The 16,468-nt window shown below is 46.3% G+C and overlaps 1 protein-coding gene across 5 annotated transcripts in view; it reads left to right on the forward strand.

Annotated features, from left to right (window-relative positions):
- The window catches only part of LOC119159354 (D-2-hydroxyglutarate dehydrogenase, mitochondrial), a 235,526-nt gene that overhangs the window by 24,360 nt on the left and 194,698 nt on the right, over positions 1–16,468 (forward strand). For 4 of the 5 annotated variants that reach the window (XM_075890999.1, XM_075890996.1, XM_075891000.1 and 1 more), the window contains exons 2-3: positions 5,919–6,021; positions 14,155–14,373. In XM_075890999.1, coding sequence (XP_075747114.1) covers positions 5,970–6,021; positions 14,155–14,373 — 271 coding nt within the window. In that variant the 5' untranslated portion in view covers positions 5,919–5,969. The remainder of the gene's footprint in view (positions 1–5,918; positions 6,022–14,154; positions 14,374–16,468) is intronic. The other variant, XM_075890997.1, reaches the window with a different exon arrangement.

Consider the following 16,468-nt stretch of genomic DNA (forward strand, 5'->3'; position numbering starts at 1 on the left):
CAATTTTTTTGACTGGGTTATGTATATAGAAATTTTGAATATAGTCCCTGTGAATTTCATAGAATGTATTGATAGGGCTAGCTTGTGAGTCATGATGGGGCCATGCAGCTCTTTGTTGAAATGCTGACTTTTATTTTATGTGACTTTCAATGATGAATTGAAAATGTGAATCCACTTCTCATGTAAAAATCAGGGTGGGTTTTAGTCAATGTGATGGACATTCTTTCCATCAGTGGAGTCATCTCATTTCATGTCCTGGACGGTTGTCGACGAGAAACCTGAATCAGTCATAGGTGCCTGGGACTGCCTGCACCCTCCACGCCACGTAGAAACTCATCCTGCTACAGCCTTGACTGCATTAACACCTGCTACATTCATTTTCCAACAATCGAAGGAACCTACACTTTTTTTGTGGTTTTGCCTGTGAGAACTTGTCAGAATGGGCGGGTGCAAGACGGCTGCATCGTATAACAGGTGGTCGAAGGAGAAAGAGCTGCCAAATGTCTTTTTCTTGCTCCAAGAATTCATTCACTCAGTGTTTGAAAACCAAAAAACTACATTGACAATTTGAAACACATTTAGAGCACTGTTGGCATCTGCATTTCTGAGTGCCCAAAGAAAAGGAGAAACTGAAGCCATGCTTCAAAGCTTATTTTTGTTGAGGAAATGCAGAAAACTTTTTAACAATTCTTCAACTCTAATTTCAATGAGGCAAATGAGCTACACAACCAGACGTTAATTGTGGCATTAAATCTGTTCGTTAGCTTCATTTTCAATCCGCCAAAGGTGATTGTAGAGTTTGTGATAAAAACGGATACACTTGAAAAAAACGCTCGAGCTAAGAGCCGTACTGTAAAGTCGGGGTTGCTAATTTTCATGCCAAGCAATGTGCATGCCAATGCACTAGACACTAAAGAAATATTGAGGACGCAACGCACATAGGCAGAAAAAAAAAGGCGACAGGATAGGGTGTCAACTTACAACTATTTATTTGAAAAAAAGCTTTTTTATATGCATGCAGACATGTTCGCAGTTACAGTAGCGCAGGACATGAATGGAAAATTCTATGCTTAACACATCATGAAAGCGAAACGTCCAAAATTGTACTACAGATTTACGCAGCATGACAGACGTGTCATTGATACACATATCTCGCTTCACATTGATGAAATATGCCTCTAAATGTTCACGTGCCACAGCCCTGTCAACGACGCAGCTTCTAGTCTGGCCAGTAAAACTTTGTCGCATGTAAGTGGAATTTCATAAACCACACACACCACACAAGCTACAAAGGGTCAGCTTTCGTGGTGCTGCAATGCATAGACGGAGGCCGACCAGCTTCTGTGGGGCTCAAAAAACAATAGGTACTTTGTGCCTCTTTGCCACCTTTTTTTAAGTTGTGGGAATCTTTGTGCATATACGGCATGGCCTGTGGTTTTTTATCCACTGGCAGCTTTGTTTTTGGCTTATTCTTCAGTTTATGAAGGAGGGTTTCCACTACCGCTACCATAACAGAGCAAGTTTACTTGGCTAAATTTAGCCTTTTTACCTGATGATGAATATTTTCCTGCATTTTGTGAGCACAAGATCGCGTCAAAGCATATTCAAGGCACATTGACGCTGTTGCCCTCTTGACAAGTTTCATGTGCACCGAGTCATTGGGTAAAAGTTCTTTACGAGAGTGAAGGCAGTAGGCCCAGCAAACATGTGCCTCGGAAAGTGTCAAGGTTAAATTGCAATTTGTCATTTAAAAGCAGCTCATGCATAAAAGAAAGCCCTTTGCCTTGTTGTCTAAACAAATAACTCTTCTGTTACTTTGTTACAGAAGGGTTAGAACTTAAAATCGCAAAATAATCGTCAACATATCTAAAAACATGTAGAATCAGGGCATTTTCAAGAATCGAGGACAACTCGATAAATAGCACCTCAAAACAAATTCATAGAACTGCTGCAACACATGGCCCAATGCATATATTTTGATGCTCAATATAGTACTTATCCTCAAAAGAAACAAAGGTCGATGAAAGAAAAAAGTCCAACCAAGTCATGAAGTTATCAAGAGAGATTCCTACTCTATTTTCAAAAGTAAGCACTTCATTCTGTTCAATACATGGCTGAACTATTCGGAACAGTTCGGCCTTTGAAATAAAATGGAACAAATTTTCAACATCTACAAATAAGGGGAAGCCGCTGCCATGAACATTTTGCAGAAACTTGGTGACTTTCATTGAATTCTTGAAAGCGAAAGGATCTTCAAGAGCATTGAGGTGCTTAAGCAAGTAATGGCTAAAGTTTTGCTGCAGCACTCCTGCTCACTCACAATACATCTAAAGAGCATATCCAGCTTGTGGACGCAAGGCAACCAGGTGGCATCAGACAAGCTATTCTGTGGTTTGGGCGAGCTGCAAGAAGCTTACACTATGCGCCTAAAACCAGATGCTGTCCCCTATTTGCTGCTTGTCCCAAAACAGGTCCCCATCCCTTTACACGGTGTCATGAAGGGGGAGCTCAACAAGTTCAAAATTGAGGGCGAGATCAGAGCCAAGCCCACACAGTGGTGTGTCCGTATGGTCATTGTACTGAAGGCATCCGGTTCATATCGCATCAGCGTCAACTTCATCAAATTGAACCAGGTGGTGTTGCGTGAGCACCATATCTTGCCCATGGTTGACCAAGTTTTGGGACTACTGGGTGGTGGTGGTGGCTCAGGTGTTCTCAAAGCTTGATGTTACATCAAGCTTTCATCAAGTAAAACTAGCAGAAGAGCCTGAAGGATTAACAACATTCATCATGCCGTTGCACGATATTGTTACCGTCAACTGCCATTCGGTATAATGTCCACCCCCTAATACTTGCAGTGCTAAATGAGCTACATTTTTTAGGGTCAAATCGGCGTCATAAACATGATCTACACCATTTTGGTTTTTTGCCGCGACTGTGTTGAACATGAAAGCCGGCTTTAATCAGTGCTGGATTGACTGAGAAATGCTGGACTGACCATGAACAAGTCGAATTGTCAATTGGGCGCCATAAGCGTAAAGTTCTCTGGCGTTGTTATTTGTGGCAGGGGTACTTCGCCGGACCCTGACAAGCCTCCTGTCGACGTCGGCGGTGTCCGCAGACTATTGGGCGTGGTAAACCATGTGGGACGGTTCATACCACATCTGTCAGAGGCGAGTGCTACTATTCGATGATTGCTCAACGAAAACGTGACTGGGTGTTGGGACTGGCCCAGTAGCTTGCCTTCCAAAAGTTGAAAAACATGATGTCCAACATCTGCATGGCTAACTACCACCCACTGTACCCAACCATCGTACCCGTAGACTTCAGTTCATTTGGTTTAGGTGCTGTTTTGCTACAAGACCAACCAAGTGGAGAGTGTCGAGCTATGGCCTGCGCATCACGCTTCCTCACACCAACAGAGCGAAGGTACAGCCCGACGGAAAAAGAAGGCTTGGCAGTTGCATGGCCAGTCAAGCGGTTTGAAGAGTATGTTAGGGGCTTACACTTCACTATCGAGACCGATCATTTACCGTCTTGAGTATAGAAGAAAATGACGGCTGCATCTAGGGCATAGGTATGATCATCATGGAGATTAAGGTGTTCCATTAAAGGGAAGAAGTCAGGGCAGCCATGACATTGATCTCAGTAATATAGATATGGTGCTGTGAAACCCGGGACCATGACTCCGGCTGGAACTAAGACCACTAGGAGGACCCATGGACTAACATAAATGCAAGCATCGTCTGGAGGCTCGCAAGAAGGGAGCCCTCACATCTACATTGACTCTGTCCTGACTCCCCCTTTGTGGTAATGGCTTGAGTTCCACAAGATGAGGCAGTCCATGAGGTTCAATGATGTATATCCTCACAGTGCGGTCAAGTGAGTAAACGTACACATCGTCGGTAGGTTCCCGAGACGGGACCCCTTATCTCTACTTCGGCTCCATCCCGACTCACCCTTCACGATGACGGCCTGAGGTTTGCAATGCTTGGATGTGCACAAAGAAAGAAAAACATGCAAAGCCTACCGACTACAGTCAACTGTACATCTCACCTATCGCAATATTTTCTCGTCAATGACAGCTTGGAGACTCGTGAGGTCAGTGGTACAAATTTTCGCCCCGACACCTGTCCTCTAGACACAGTCTTTTTAAGCAGCAAGAGCTAGTTTGGTGGGCGGGAATGTGTTGATTAGAGGAGAAAACAATGGCCGTGTCTACGGCATAGGTATGACCATCATGGAGAATAAGGTATTCTATTAAAGGGAAGAAGTCAGGGCAGCCATGGCATTGGTCTCAGTAATTTACACACTGTTCACGTCCTTGCTTAGTTCTATGGACGTGAACGCTTTACTACTATGAATCTAAAGGATTCAACTGAAACTCAAGAGATACCAGTACACAGTTTTGTATGTTTCGAGGAAGCTGCTGGCAATGGCAAACACTCTCTCAAGAGCACCGGTTGCACCAGCCTCCCAAGTGGAGGAAAACCAAATGGAGTTGTACATCAGTGAGGTCATCAGCAACATCGAGGAAGGCACCCCAGTTAGCTTTGAAGCGGTTCGTCAGCACTAGTTAATGGATGGTGAGTGCGTTACCCCTCGTGAAATACTGCAGGCAAGGTTGGCCTCAAAAAAAAAAAAGTTCCAGCAAACCTCTCGAAGTATTGGAAGTATCAAGGTCAGTTGACCGTGTGGAAGAGACTGTGCATGAAAGGAGGGTGTTCGATGATTTCGGAGGCTCTGCAGATTGACATGTTGGATTCTATTCACGGGGATCATCATGGTGTGAAACGATCAAGCCACGTGCGAGTGATGCTGTTTGGTGGTCCTATATAGGCATACATATTGTGTCTATGGCAGATTCATCTGAACTTTGTGCAACTACCAAAGTCCAACATGTCGAGCCTTTGCTGCCAACTTCTTTGATGGAGTACCCATGGCAGATTTGTTTCACGTGGAGGGATAAAAATTTTCTGCTGCTTGTGGACTATTATTCATGCTACCCAGAGGTTATCATGCTGCGTAACACTTCCAGCCAGGCAGTTGTATTGGCTATTAAGAGTGTCTGGCTCGATTCAGCATACCGGAAGTGCTTCGAATTGATAATGGCCCCCAGTTTTCGTCACATGAGTTGGCAAGCTTTGCCCAGAACTATGGGTTTAGTCACATCACGCATTCCTGGTTACCCTCAATCGAATGGTACAGTGGAGCGGGCTGTTAAGACTGTGAAGGATCTTTTCCTTAAGAGCAACGACTGGTTCCTCGCACTGCTGGTGTATCGTGACACACCAGGTCTCACTTAATACAGCCCGTCCCAACTCCTCAAAAGGCGACGGTTACAAACACGCATTCCCAGGAACTAGGGCAAGCTCTCACCGGACCTACGATGACTAGATGTCATCTTTCAGAAGCATGCCTCCGCCAAGAAAAGGCACGCTCGGGACTTTACCTGTTGACATGGGGCAAGAGAGCTCTGGGACCTCTCTTCAGGAGACGAGGTGTCGGTAACTGATGCAGACTGACAGGCTAAAGTTCTTAGCTTAGCTCTGCGTCCACGATCATACATCGTCGCAACTCCCAGCCAAGTTATGAGTGAGTGAAACAACTTTATTCGGTCCACAATAGACGCGAGTAAACTCAGCGTCACCTGGCTAGGCCCACTCGGGGACCATCAGGTTAAACCTGACGGCCCTCGCGCGGGCCCTCTGGACAGCCAGCATTTGAGAGGTCTAGTCCTGGGCCTTAATGAGTCGCTTCATTTCCTCTTGGGTGAAAGGGGGACCGGCAGAGGCGCAGCCCCACAGTACATGCTCGAAGTCCGCATAACCAGCAAAGTTATACAACATAACTGACGACATCTCGTGCCTTTTCCGCAGATCCCACCGCATTATCCCCATTCTCTCTTCCGCACCCAGGGCTTAACGAAGAGCACAAGGTCGGCCAGGAGGAACCATCACCTGACCAGCATGACACCAGTATCTGGGCAGACCCTGAAAACATACTGCACAAGGTTACCAGGTCCGGGAGGCATGTGGTACCACCGAAAAAACTGAATTTGTAGATCCTCGAAAGGAAGATGTAGTGTTGTTGTAGTTTGTTGTAGTAGGTAGCATCACTTGCACCACCACTAGTAGTCTACCGACCAAGGACGCTGCTGAGTGTTTACAGAGATCTATATGTAGGGTATCAGTAAACAGCACCGGGCACTTAGTCACCGACCCAGCTGAACGACGCATCATCTTTTTGTTAGTCTTGACAGTCTTGTAAGTGATCATTGAACATGAGACATGAAACAAAGTTGTCAGCTACTTCACATTTGTGTATAATATTGTAACGCGGACTGAAAGAGCGAGGAAGAAGAAGAGTTCGGACGCTCTCGAGGAATGGTGATTCGGCAGTGACGGTAGAGCGCTGACATTTTTTCAGTGTAAATAAACCCATCACATCTGTAACAGCTTATGTAAGGCGGACTGAAAGAGCGAGGAAGAAGAGTTCGGACGCTCTGGAGGAATGGTGATTCGGCAGTGACGGTAGAGCGCTGACATTTTTTCAGTGTAAATAAACCCATCACATCTGTAACAGCTTATGTAAGGCGGACTGAAAGAGCGAGGAAGAAGAAGAGTTCGGACGCTCTGGAGGAATGGTGATTCGGCAGTGACGGTAGAGCGCTGACATTTTTTCAGTGTAAATAAACCCATCACATCTGTAACAGCTTTGGTGGAGCGGTGCTGGGTAACTTGCCATCCTGGACCCCGCAGCAGAAGTTCTTCGAAGAAGCAGACGCTTAGCTGGCCTACCCCTGGACAACATTAGCATGAACAACGACACAGCAATCCCATTGACGCACTATGCTGCTGCATTCACCAGTGCCACCAACACGGCACAAGGTGGCCGTCGAACTCGACAACCAGACTACTGGCTGGGCACCCGAGTCACGAATTTTCTCAGGTAAAACTGACGAAGACGTGGACGCTTGGCTAAAACACTTCGACAGAGTGAGCCGCTACTACGAATGGGGCGCACCGGCGAAGCTCGTGAACGTAGTATTCTTCCTTGCCGGGACAGCCTTGCTTTGGTTTGAGAACCATGAACATGTCCTCCCCACTTGGGATATATTTGTTAAGGAACTGAAAGCCTGCTTTGGGGACACGAGTTCCATGAAAAAGAAAGCTGAGCAAACGCTGTCACGTAGAGCTCAGTTGCCCGGCGAGACGTGCACAACCTACATTGAAGAAGTATTGAAGCTTTGCGGGATTGTCAACGCAAATATGTCTGACGAAGACAAAGTCGGTCATTTGTTAAAAGGCATCGCCGAGGACGTGTACAATTTTTTGATAACAAAAGAAAACTTGAACACTCCTTCGATTTTCAGGCAGCAGTGTCGCGCATTCGAGGCGTTGAAGACCCGGAGAATTCTACCCAAATTCGGGCGCTTGGACAATGTTCCCACTGTCGCAAGTATAGACGTCGCCACCTGCGAAGACATTCCCTTTCTCGTACGTCGGGTAGTTCGAGAAGAGCTCGTACGACTTCAAGCAGCTGACGTTCACCACCAATGCTCGTTCGCCTCGTGCCCCGAACCCATTGCTGGATGCGAGAGCGCCACGTCGAAAACCGACCACGCACAGAAACTGCAGATTTCACCCCGCGGCTTCCGTTTTCCCCGATGGGTCGTGGCCACCACCGGATGTCATCATCTCGACGTGCCGCTGCGGACCTCCGACCGTCGTCAACCAGGCCTCTATCAGAAGATTACTATGCGTCATCACAAAATGGTCCTGCGGAGCACGACCCGTCTTCGTGTACTTCTGTCACCTCTGCTCCTGCTAATGTAAGCCGACAAGTTCCCGTTTGCTACACATGTGGTCACCCAGGGCATATTTCGCGCTTCTGTCCCAGACGGCCGCCTGCACCACCACGTTTTTCGACGTATCCGGCTCGTATGTACGAAACGTCTGTGCCGCCACGTTTTTCGACGCACCCGCCTCGTGTGCACGAAACCTGGACCTCTCACCCGGCCGACCACCGCCCCCGACAGCAATGGCCTAAAGAATTTTGCAGCGAGTCCCCCGTCTCCGAGCGAAGCCTGACGCCGCCTCCGACACGGTCCCGCCGGTCGCCGTCTCTGCGTCGTCGGTCACCTTCCCCGCATCGGCTGGGAAACTAACTGGTGTGACCGATGGAGGTGCGGTCGCGGGACGGTCAGTTTCGCCAATTCCTCCTTCTGCTGTGATGTTGATGAACAAAGCGCGTGTGTGTATAGACGGTGTAAATACTCTTGCTCTTGTAGACACGGGTGCTGCTGTTTCGGTTATGAGCCTTCGTTTCAAACATCGTTTCTTGGGTCGCAAAGTTATGTTCGCGTGGAATCGTAAAGAAACTTTTCGTGAAGTTGGAGGCGAAGCGTTATGCCCTGTTGGTAATTGTTCAGTTGTACTCACGATTGGTGGACAAAATTTCCGAGTTGAATTCACTGTACTGGCTCGGGCAACTCATGGCGTCATTTTAGGGATAGACCTCCTTCATGAATGCAGCGCTACGCTTGACTGTGGAACTGGAGAGATTCTTCTACAAAGTACGTTGCCCGCTGCAATAGTTGACGATTTTCCGACTCTGCCCATCGATGCTCTTTCGTCGTCTGAAGATGTGACAATCCCTGGTCGGACAGCAGTGTTTGTACCCGTGTGCTTTTCTCATGTCCGCTCAGGACCCTGCACTGGACTTGTGGAGCCTGATCATGCAAACGCCATCAAGAAGAATGTGCTGGTCCGACGGTCTGTCCTTACAGCCATCGACGGACATGCTTGCTTGTGGGCGCTCACCGCAGCCTCAGAGCCTGTTGTTCTACCAGCCGGATTCAAACTGGGAACGTTCGAGGAGCAGGCCACAATTGACGTTAGAATGGTCTCAGAGTCTCCAGCCATCAGTCAGACTGCGCCCAACTACTAAGCCGAGATTAAACGTATGATCAATAAGTCCTTGGCTTCTTCCGAGCAGAATGTCCTTGAGGAGGTTTACATGCAACGCGGGAGTCTTTGATTTCGCTCAAAACAAGCGTTGTTCCATGTTGCTCGAATCCCGTATGCACCACCGCATCAACACAGGAGATGCTGCACCGATACGTCAGAAACCCTATCGCGTATCCCCGTCAGAGAGGCAAGTAATCGCTGATCAGGTCAACGACATGCTGCAGAAAGGCGTTATTCAAGAGTCAAGCAGTCCCTGGGCAGCTCCTGTTATATTGGTAAAAAAGAAAGACAACTCTTGGCGATTTTGTGTAGACTACCGCCGTCTCAACGCCGTCACAAAGAAAGACGTGTATCCGCTACCACGCATCGACGATGCTGTTGATTGTTTGCACTCGGCCGCATACTTTTCGTCCGTCGACCTAAGGTCTGGATACTGGCAAATACCAATGTATCCGTCTGACAAAGAGAAGATTGCTTTTGTCACGCCTGATGGGTTATTTGAATTCAACGTTATGCCGTTTGGCTTATGCAATGCCCCAGCTACCTTCGAGCGATTCATGGACTCCATCCTTCGCGGCCTCAAATGGGAGATATGTATGTGTTATCTCGATGATGTAAATATTTTCGGCAAGACATTCCACGAGCACAACCATCGGCTTAGTATTGTTCTAGATTGCGTCAAACAAGCTGGTCTCATTTTAAACGCAAAGATGTAATTTTGGTGAGCGTCAAGCCCTTGTGCTTGGATATCTAGTCGACAGGGACGGTATACGACCAGATCCACACAAAATCAGTGCTGTCAGAGACTTCAAGCAACCGACGTCTGTGAAGGATCTCCGTAGCTTTGTGGGCCTGTTCTTATTTTCGTCGGTTTATCAAAGACTTCGCTCAGCTGGCTCATCCCCTGACAGAGTTGCTCCGCAAAAACGCCCCATTCCAATGGACCGTTGAGTGTGAGGCTGCTTTCGAGCAGCTGAAATATTTGCTTACTTCTGGGTCCCTCTTGCGCCATTTCGACCCGGAGGCACTCACGAAACTGCATACAGATGCTAGTCGTATCGGTGTTGGTGCCGTGCTAGTTTAATATCACGACAGCCGCCAGCACGTCGTGGCGTACGCAAGTCGTACTTTGACTAAGGTGGAGAGGAATCATACTGTCACCGAACTGGAATGTCTTGCAGTTGTTTTCGCCGTCCAAAAGTTCAGACCTTATTTGTATGGCCAGCAGTTCAAGATCGTCACAGATCATCATTCGCTTTGCTGGCTTGTCGGACTACGTGACCCAGCTGGTCGGTTGGCTCGCTGGGCCTTACGGCTTCAAGAATATAATTATTCTGTGACCTACAAGAGCGGTCGATGTCACGCAGATGCCGACTGCTTATCTTGTCTTCCATCTCCGACTGTGGATGCTGATGATGATGATTTCGACAACTACGTGGCCACAGTCTCATCCAACTTCCTAAATTTGGACGTCTTCCGTTACGAGCAACAGCGTGACCCTTCGCTGAAACCAATAATTGGTGTGGCTCGTAGCTCTAAACGCGCCACGCCATTCGTGATTCATGACGCCCTACTATATCGCAAGAATTACTCCAGCCATGGCTCCACGCTACTACTCGTCGTGCCAGAATGCCTGCGTCTTGCGGTATTCCAAGCCATGCACGATGACATCACGTCTGGGCACCTTGGATTTGCCCGAACGCTTCACCGTATCCGACAACGTTTTTACTGGCCTCGACTCTGGAAAACCACAAAGCACTACGTCGCAAGTTGTGATGTCTGCCAACGCCACAAACAACCTACCACGCCATTGGCCGGCCCACTGCAGCCGGTTAAGCCACCGACATCACCATTCGAAAAAGTCGGCATAGATTTACTGGGCCCTTTTCCCAAGTCTACCACCGGCCGCCGCTGGATTACTGTGTGCGTAGATTACCTGACGCGGTATACTGAAACGATGGCGGTTGCTTCAGCCACATCATCTGATGTGTCATGGTTTCTTCTACACTCGGTCATACTTCGTCACGGGGCCCCTCGTGTGGTGATAAGTGATCGCGGCCGACAGTTTACCGCTGACGTTGTCGAAGAGTTGCTACGGCTTTGTGGGTGTCAGTACCGCCATTCCACGCCATACCACCTTCAGACCAACGCCCTCACTGAGCGCACCAATCGTACCATCATCAACATGCTTTCAATGTACGTCGCAGCGGATCACAAGAACTGGGATGCCGTATTACCTTTTGTTACATACGCCTTTAATACCGCGAAACACGAAGTCACGGGTTATACGCCTTTCTTTTTTCTCTGTGCTCGTCATCCCCAAAGTTTTCTTGACACCATCCTTCCTTTTTTGACGAACGAAAACGCCAGTGTCGCGCAGACTTTGTGTCGCGCCGAAGAAGCTCGCCGACTTGCTCGGCTCCGAACTCTTTCCGCCCACGCTCGCGCGAAAGACCGTTATGACGCAAAACACCCGCCCGTGACTTTCGCTACAGGTGATTTGGTCTGGCTGTGGACGCCCGTTCGAAAGAAGGGACTTTGCCAGTTTCTTTCTAAGTACTCGGGACCATTCTTCATTACTCAGTGCCTAAGTGGCATCACTTACGCTGTTGCGAAAGTGACAGCTCAGAACCGGCGCTCGCGCAAGACGCAAATTGTGCACATTGCCTGATTGAAGCCCTACAACAACCGATCGCTTCTACTCGCTCGGTGAGCTTCGTCTGGCCCGGAGGGAAATGTAACGCGGACTGAAAGAGCGAGGAAGAAGACGAGTTCGGACGCTCTCGAGGAACGGTGATTTGGCAGTGACGGTAGAGCGCTGACATTTTTTCAGTGTAAATAAACCCATCACATCTGTAACAATATGTACAACAAAAGGCTGCACGTGTGACCCCTTTCAAACTTGTTTTTAGCCAAGAAGCCACCACTGTACTGGATGCCATGCTATCACATACTGATAATGAGAACATCATCAAAGATGTTGCTGACTTTTTACAACATATCGGAAGCCCACCAGAGTTTTCAAACACTTATCAAACGGCAGCAACCCACCGATGCCTGATGTTACAATTTGCAGTAGTCAAAGCGATGTCACACCTGGTGATGGTGTAATGATATGAACACCGATTTGCCGTCACTGTCTTGCAAGAAGCTCTTCCGTTGTTAGTTTGGTTACTACATCATCACACGGTAACTAAAGCTGCAAACACAAGAAGTTGTTCTTCATTGAGTTATGCAGTCTCAATAACGCTCAGCGTGCCCCAAAGTTATCTATGTTGTGTGCGTGATAAGTATTTTATAGTGTTAGCAGAGCCTCTGACAATCTTTTGTTTTGTACGGAGCATGCAAGTTGCTTTCATTCTCTCCTGCATCGCAGCACCACCGGCTCAGTGTACGTTTCCCACATGCTAGATGATTAACGTTGGACTGTGCTGTTTCAAGTTTTCTTTTAAAGAACCAGAAATTTTAAGCAAGAATGTGCTAATAGCTGCTATAATTGATGACCAGGGAAGCTTGTTTTATGTTATAATATCTAGATAGGCAGTATGCCTAGGGAACAAAAAAAGTACCAGAGGATGGCAGCAAATTAGGTGAAGCCGTAAAAATGACGGATTTGAGAAAAGAAAGTTTGAGGCTGTTGCGCATTTTCTTTATATGCAAAGACAGTCAGTGCTAAGGGTTGTACAGTTGGAATATACCTGAATTTGCTTCGAAAGTATGGCTAAATGCTTTTTCTAATGCACAGGATTGATTGCTAGCACAACTGACATCGACATGACTGTGTAGCCAGTGTAAAAAAAGTCTTAGTGGCGTCGCACCACATTATAGTGCCGTGCAATGAGTGGTGATTTGCAGCACCACTACATGGGAAGGTCTATTCGAGTTGCATATTCTTCTTAAAATAATTTGTTCGAGTTAATGCATGAACAGAGTGAATGAAATGCTTCTGCCTCAGCTGCTGTCTTTGGCTGTGAAGAGACGAAGGACTTTCTCAAGCCATTGTAAAATGGCTTGAGGAATTCCCCTTGATGAAGTCCCTTGAGGAAGTTTCCTTTGCCTCTAATGACATGTGTTGTAATAAATGAATAGAAAAAAAAATCAAATCATAGCAGAGCTTAGAAAGACTGTGAACCGCATTTGCTTGTTTTTTTCGGCATGTTGCTGGACTAGATAAGTTTTCTGGCGTTTTCTGAAATGTTTTGCATTGTCACGTGAACCTGCATGCATGGCAGTGGAGATTTTTAGGTTGGCTACGCACTTCTTGTGTAAACCTGAGATAGGTGGAGCCATCTCTGTCTCTGCTTAGAGGAACCAGGCAAGCACAGAACCGTTACTGCATAAACCTAGTGTATTCCACTTTTCTGCTAGTTTCAACTCTCGGCAGTGGCGTAGTCTCAGACGTCTTTTTTAAATATGTTTTCACCAACAACACCTGTTAAAGGCAAAGAAGTGGGACTTTAAAGTGGTTGTCTGAAGCATAACAAGGTAAAGCGTCAGCACCAACTTCTAGTAGCTTGCTACTTCACAAACACCTCCATACATACTGCAATCTAGTATGCACTAAATTTTTCCATTAAACAATTTTAGCGCATACAATATCACACAATCTTTGCACTGGCTAACCTTCTCTTTTTGGGATGTTTAATCGAGTAGAACACATAGCATGGCTGTGCAAAAAAAAAAAAAAAAAGAGACAAGGAGAGGCATGTACACAGCATGGCACAAACTGTTTGTGCTCGCCCTGTGCTTTTTCCCGAATGCGTGCTGGTTTTTTGCGCAGCCCCCTGTTATACGTGTTCAAGAATGCATGAACTAACTCAAACAGTAGCTTTGCTTTAAGCAAATGTTAAAAGCATCAGGATGGTTGCCTGCACGTGCGAGTGACGGCAGATGATGCGGCACGAGTTGCGTAACAATTTGGTGGGCCCACGTTGCCATGGGTTCTAGGTGGTGAAGTCACTGTCCAACTCGCTGCCCTACAACCGATACTTAAAGTTCTTAACGTAAGGAATGAAATATGTAAGTATTTCCCAAGAGTATATAAATTTTTGGAAGCGTAATATGCCTCCTGGAGCAGTAAGAAGTTTCAAACTAAAAACGCACAAGAAGAAAATTTGATGTCTTACTCGTTAAAATTTCCCAAGTAAAATGGAATAAGAGGATTCTGCCTCGTTTCTTGCAGTCAGCTCAATGGGGATTGGAAAGCTGGTCCGTGTTTGTGGGCAGTTTGGCCGACGCCTCATGTCCAGCAGCAGTCGTGTGCACGAAAACCGCGGCCCATTCGCTACGCTGAGTGACCTGGACGTGGCCACCTTTGAACGTCTGCTGGGACCGTCTGCAGTGCTCACTGAACCTGCAGACATGGAGGCCTTCAATGTGGACTGGTTGCGCACCTGCCGTGGTGAGCCCATTCATCTTGCTCCTGCCTTCACGTAATGAAAGTTGGGTGGTTTGCAAAAAGCCACACCAGCTAGACTTCATTTATTCATTCACTTATTTCACCTTAAAGACCCCGGGTGTTACATAAAGGTTGGGGTATACAATATAAACAGGAAAAAAAATTACAGACTCTTAAAAAAAAATCTTAATGCATCTGTGAAGGCAGTTGAGGTGGTGATGGAAGCGACGTAGTGAAAAAGGCCGTTGCACTTTTCGTCTGTGCGATGAAAAAATTATGACGAGCAAGCGACAGTGCGCGCACTTGGTCGAGCAACGTTATATGAATGGCCAATATGCAGTGAAATGCGTGAAGGAGGAGAAATGTAAGGTGCGCGGCGAAGTGAACTGTTGTGGAACTTGTGATATAATGATAAGCTCGCGATACGACGGCGATGAGCCATTGATTCTAATCCAGAATCTGCTTTTAAAGATGAAACACTGATGTCGTATGAGAATGATGAATGAATATACCTTACTGCGCGACTCTGCACGGACTCTATGGCGTCGTTAAGGTAGTTCTGACGAGGATTCCATATGGGCGATGCATATTCGAGCTTAGGCCTGACCAATGTTTTATATGGGAGTAGTTTTAAGGGTTGAGGAGCACTGCGAAGGTTACATTTGAGAAATCCCAAGTTTTGTTTGCAGATGAAGTGATGTTAGTCACATGGGAGCACCAGTTGAGATCATGTGTAATTGTAATCCCTGGGTACTTGTATAAGTTTACATGGTCGATAGGAGTGTTGTCAATTGTGAAAATAATGCGATTATGACTATGTCTGCAAGAAATCGACAAGGACTTACATTTATTTGCATTCAAGACCATCACCCACTGATCACAACAGTTTTTAATGTTATTTACGTCATTCTGCAATGAGATGTGGTCGTTCTTGTTAATGATAGATCGATAAAGGATGCAATCGTTTGCAAACAATCGAATGTTAGATGATACGTGGGATGGTGGATCGTTTATGTATATTAAGAATAAGAGCGGATCTAAAACGGAGCCCTGGAGGACGCCTAATGTGACTGGTAGAAATTCAGAAGCAGCGTTGTTAATAATGACAGACTGTGATCGGTCACTTAGAAATTCCTTTATCCAATTTAGGACGTTAAGGTGCAAGTTTAAGTGAGAAAGTTTTAACATTAATCTTTGGTGAGGTACTTTATGTAATGCTTTCGCAAAGTCAAAGAAAATGAGTTCTGTTACAATGTTATGATCAAGGTTTGAATGGAGGCCGTGCAGAAATGAGGCTAGTTGAGTTTCACATGATAAATTCTTATGGAAGCCATGCTGTGACGGATGGAAAAAGTTATTACTGTCAAGAAAATTCACAACCTTTGAAAATATGACGTGTTCTATGATTTTGCAAGGTATACTAGTGATGGATATGGGGCGATAGTTCAATGGAGATTCACGGTTACCTGGTTTATAGACTTGAAACGACCTTGCTCTTTTTTCACTCGTCTGGAAGGGTGCCTGAGGATATTGATTGCGAGAACAGCAGGGTTAGGTTCATGGAAGATATGTACTTAGTGTTTTTCAATAAGTTTCAAGTGACTTCATCTGCACCGGCTGATGAGAATAATTTGTGTTTGTCAATCAGTGCATGTATTCCGACTGGTGAAAAATTTACATCCGGCATTGAAGGCAATACAGGAATAGAATATGCAGGGAGAGGCATGGGTGGTTTGATTGTGAAAACAGATGCAAAACCGGAGTGAAACACATTGGCACAATGTATGTCGGATAAAACTTCACAGTCTTTAGAAATTGTGATACCAGAGGATCAATTGGGTTGATGACCTGCCAGAATTTTCGGGGGTTGCTATTAAGCATGTGAGGTAAATATGAATGAAAAAATGAATATTTGTGTTGTTGAATAGTGACCAAGTAGGTGCATTCAGCTTCGTAATACTTATCCCAGGAGTTGGGGTTCGGCCGAAGTTTAGCTGAGCGAAACAACCGTTTTATTTTTGTTTTCAAGTTTTCTTAACTTGTTGGTGAACAATGGTTGCTTGCGATTCGGCCGAAGTACGGCTGTTGGTATATATTG

The sequence above is a fragment of the Rhipicephalus microplus genome, chromosome 3, assembly GCF_043290135.1.
Source record: "Rhipicephalus microplus isolate Deutch F79 chromosome 3, USDA_Rmic, whole genome shotgun sequence".
Lineage (NCBI taxonomy): Eukaryota > Metazoa > Arthropoda > Arachnida > Ixodida > Ixodidae > Rhipicephalus > Rhipicephalus microplus.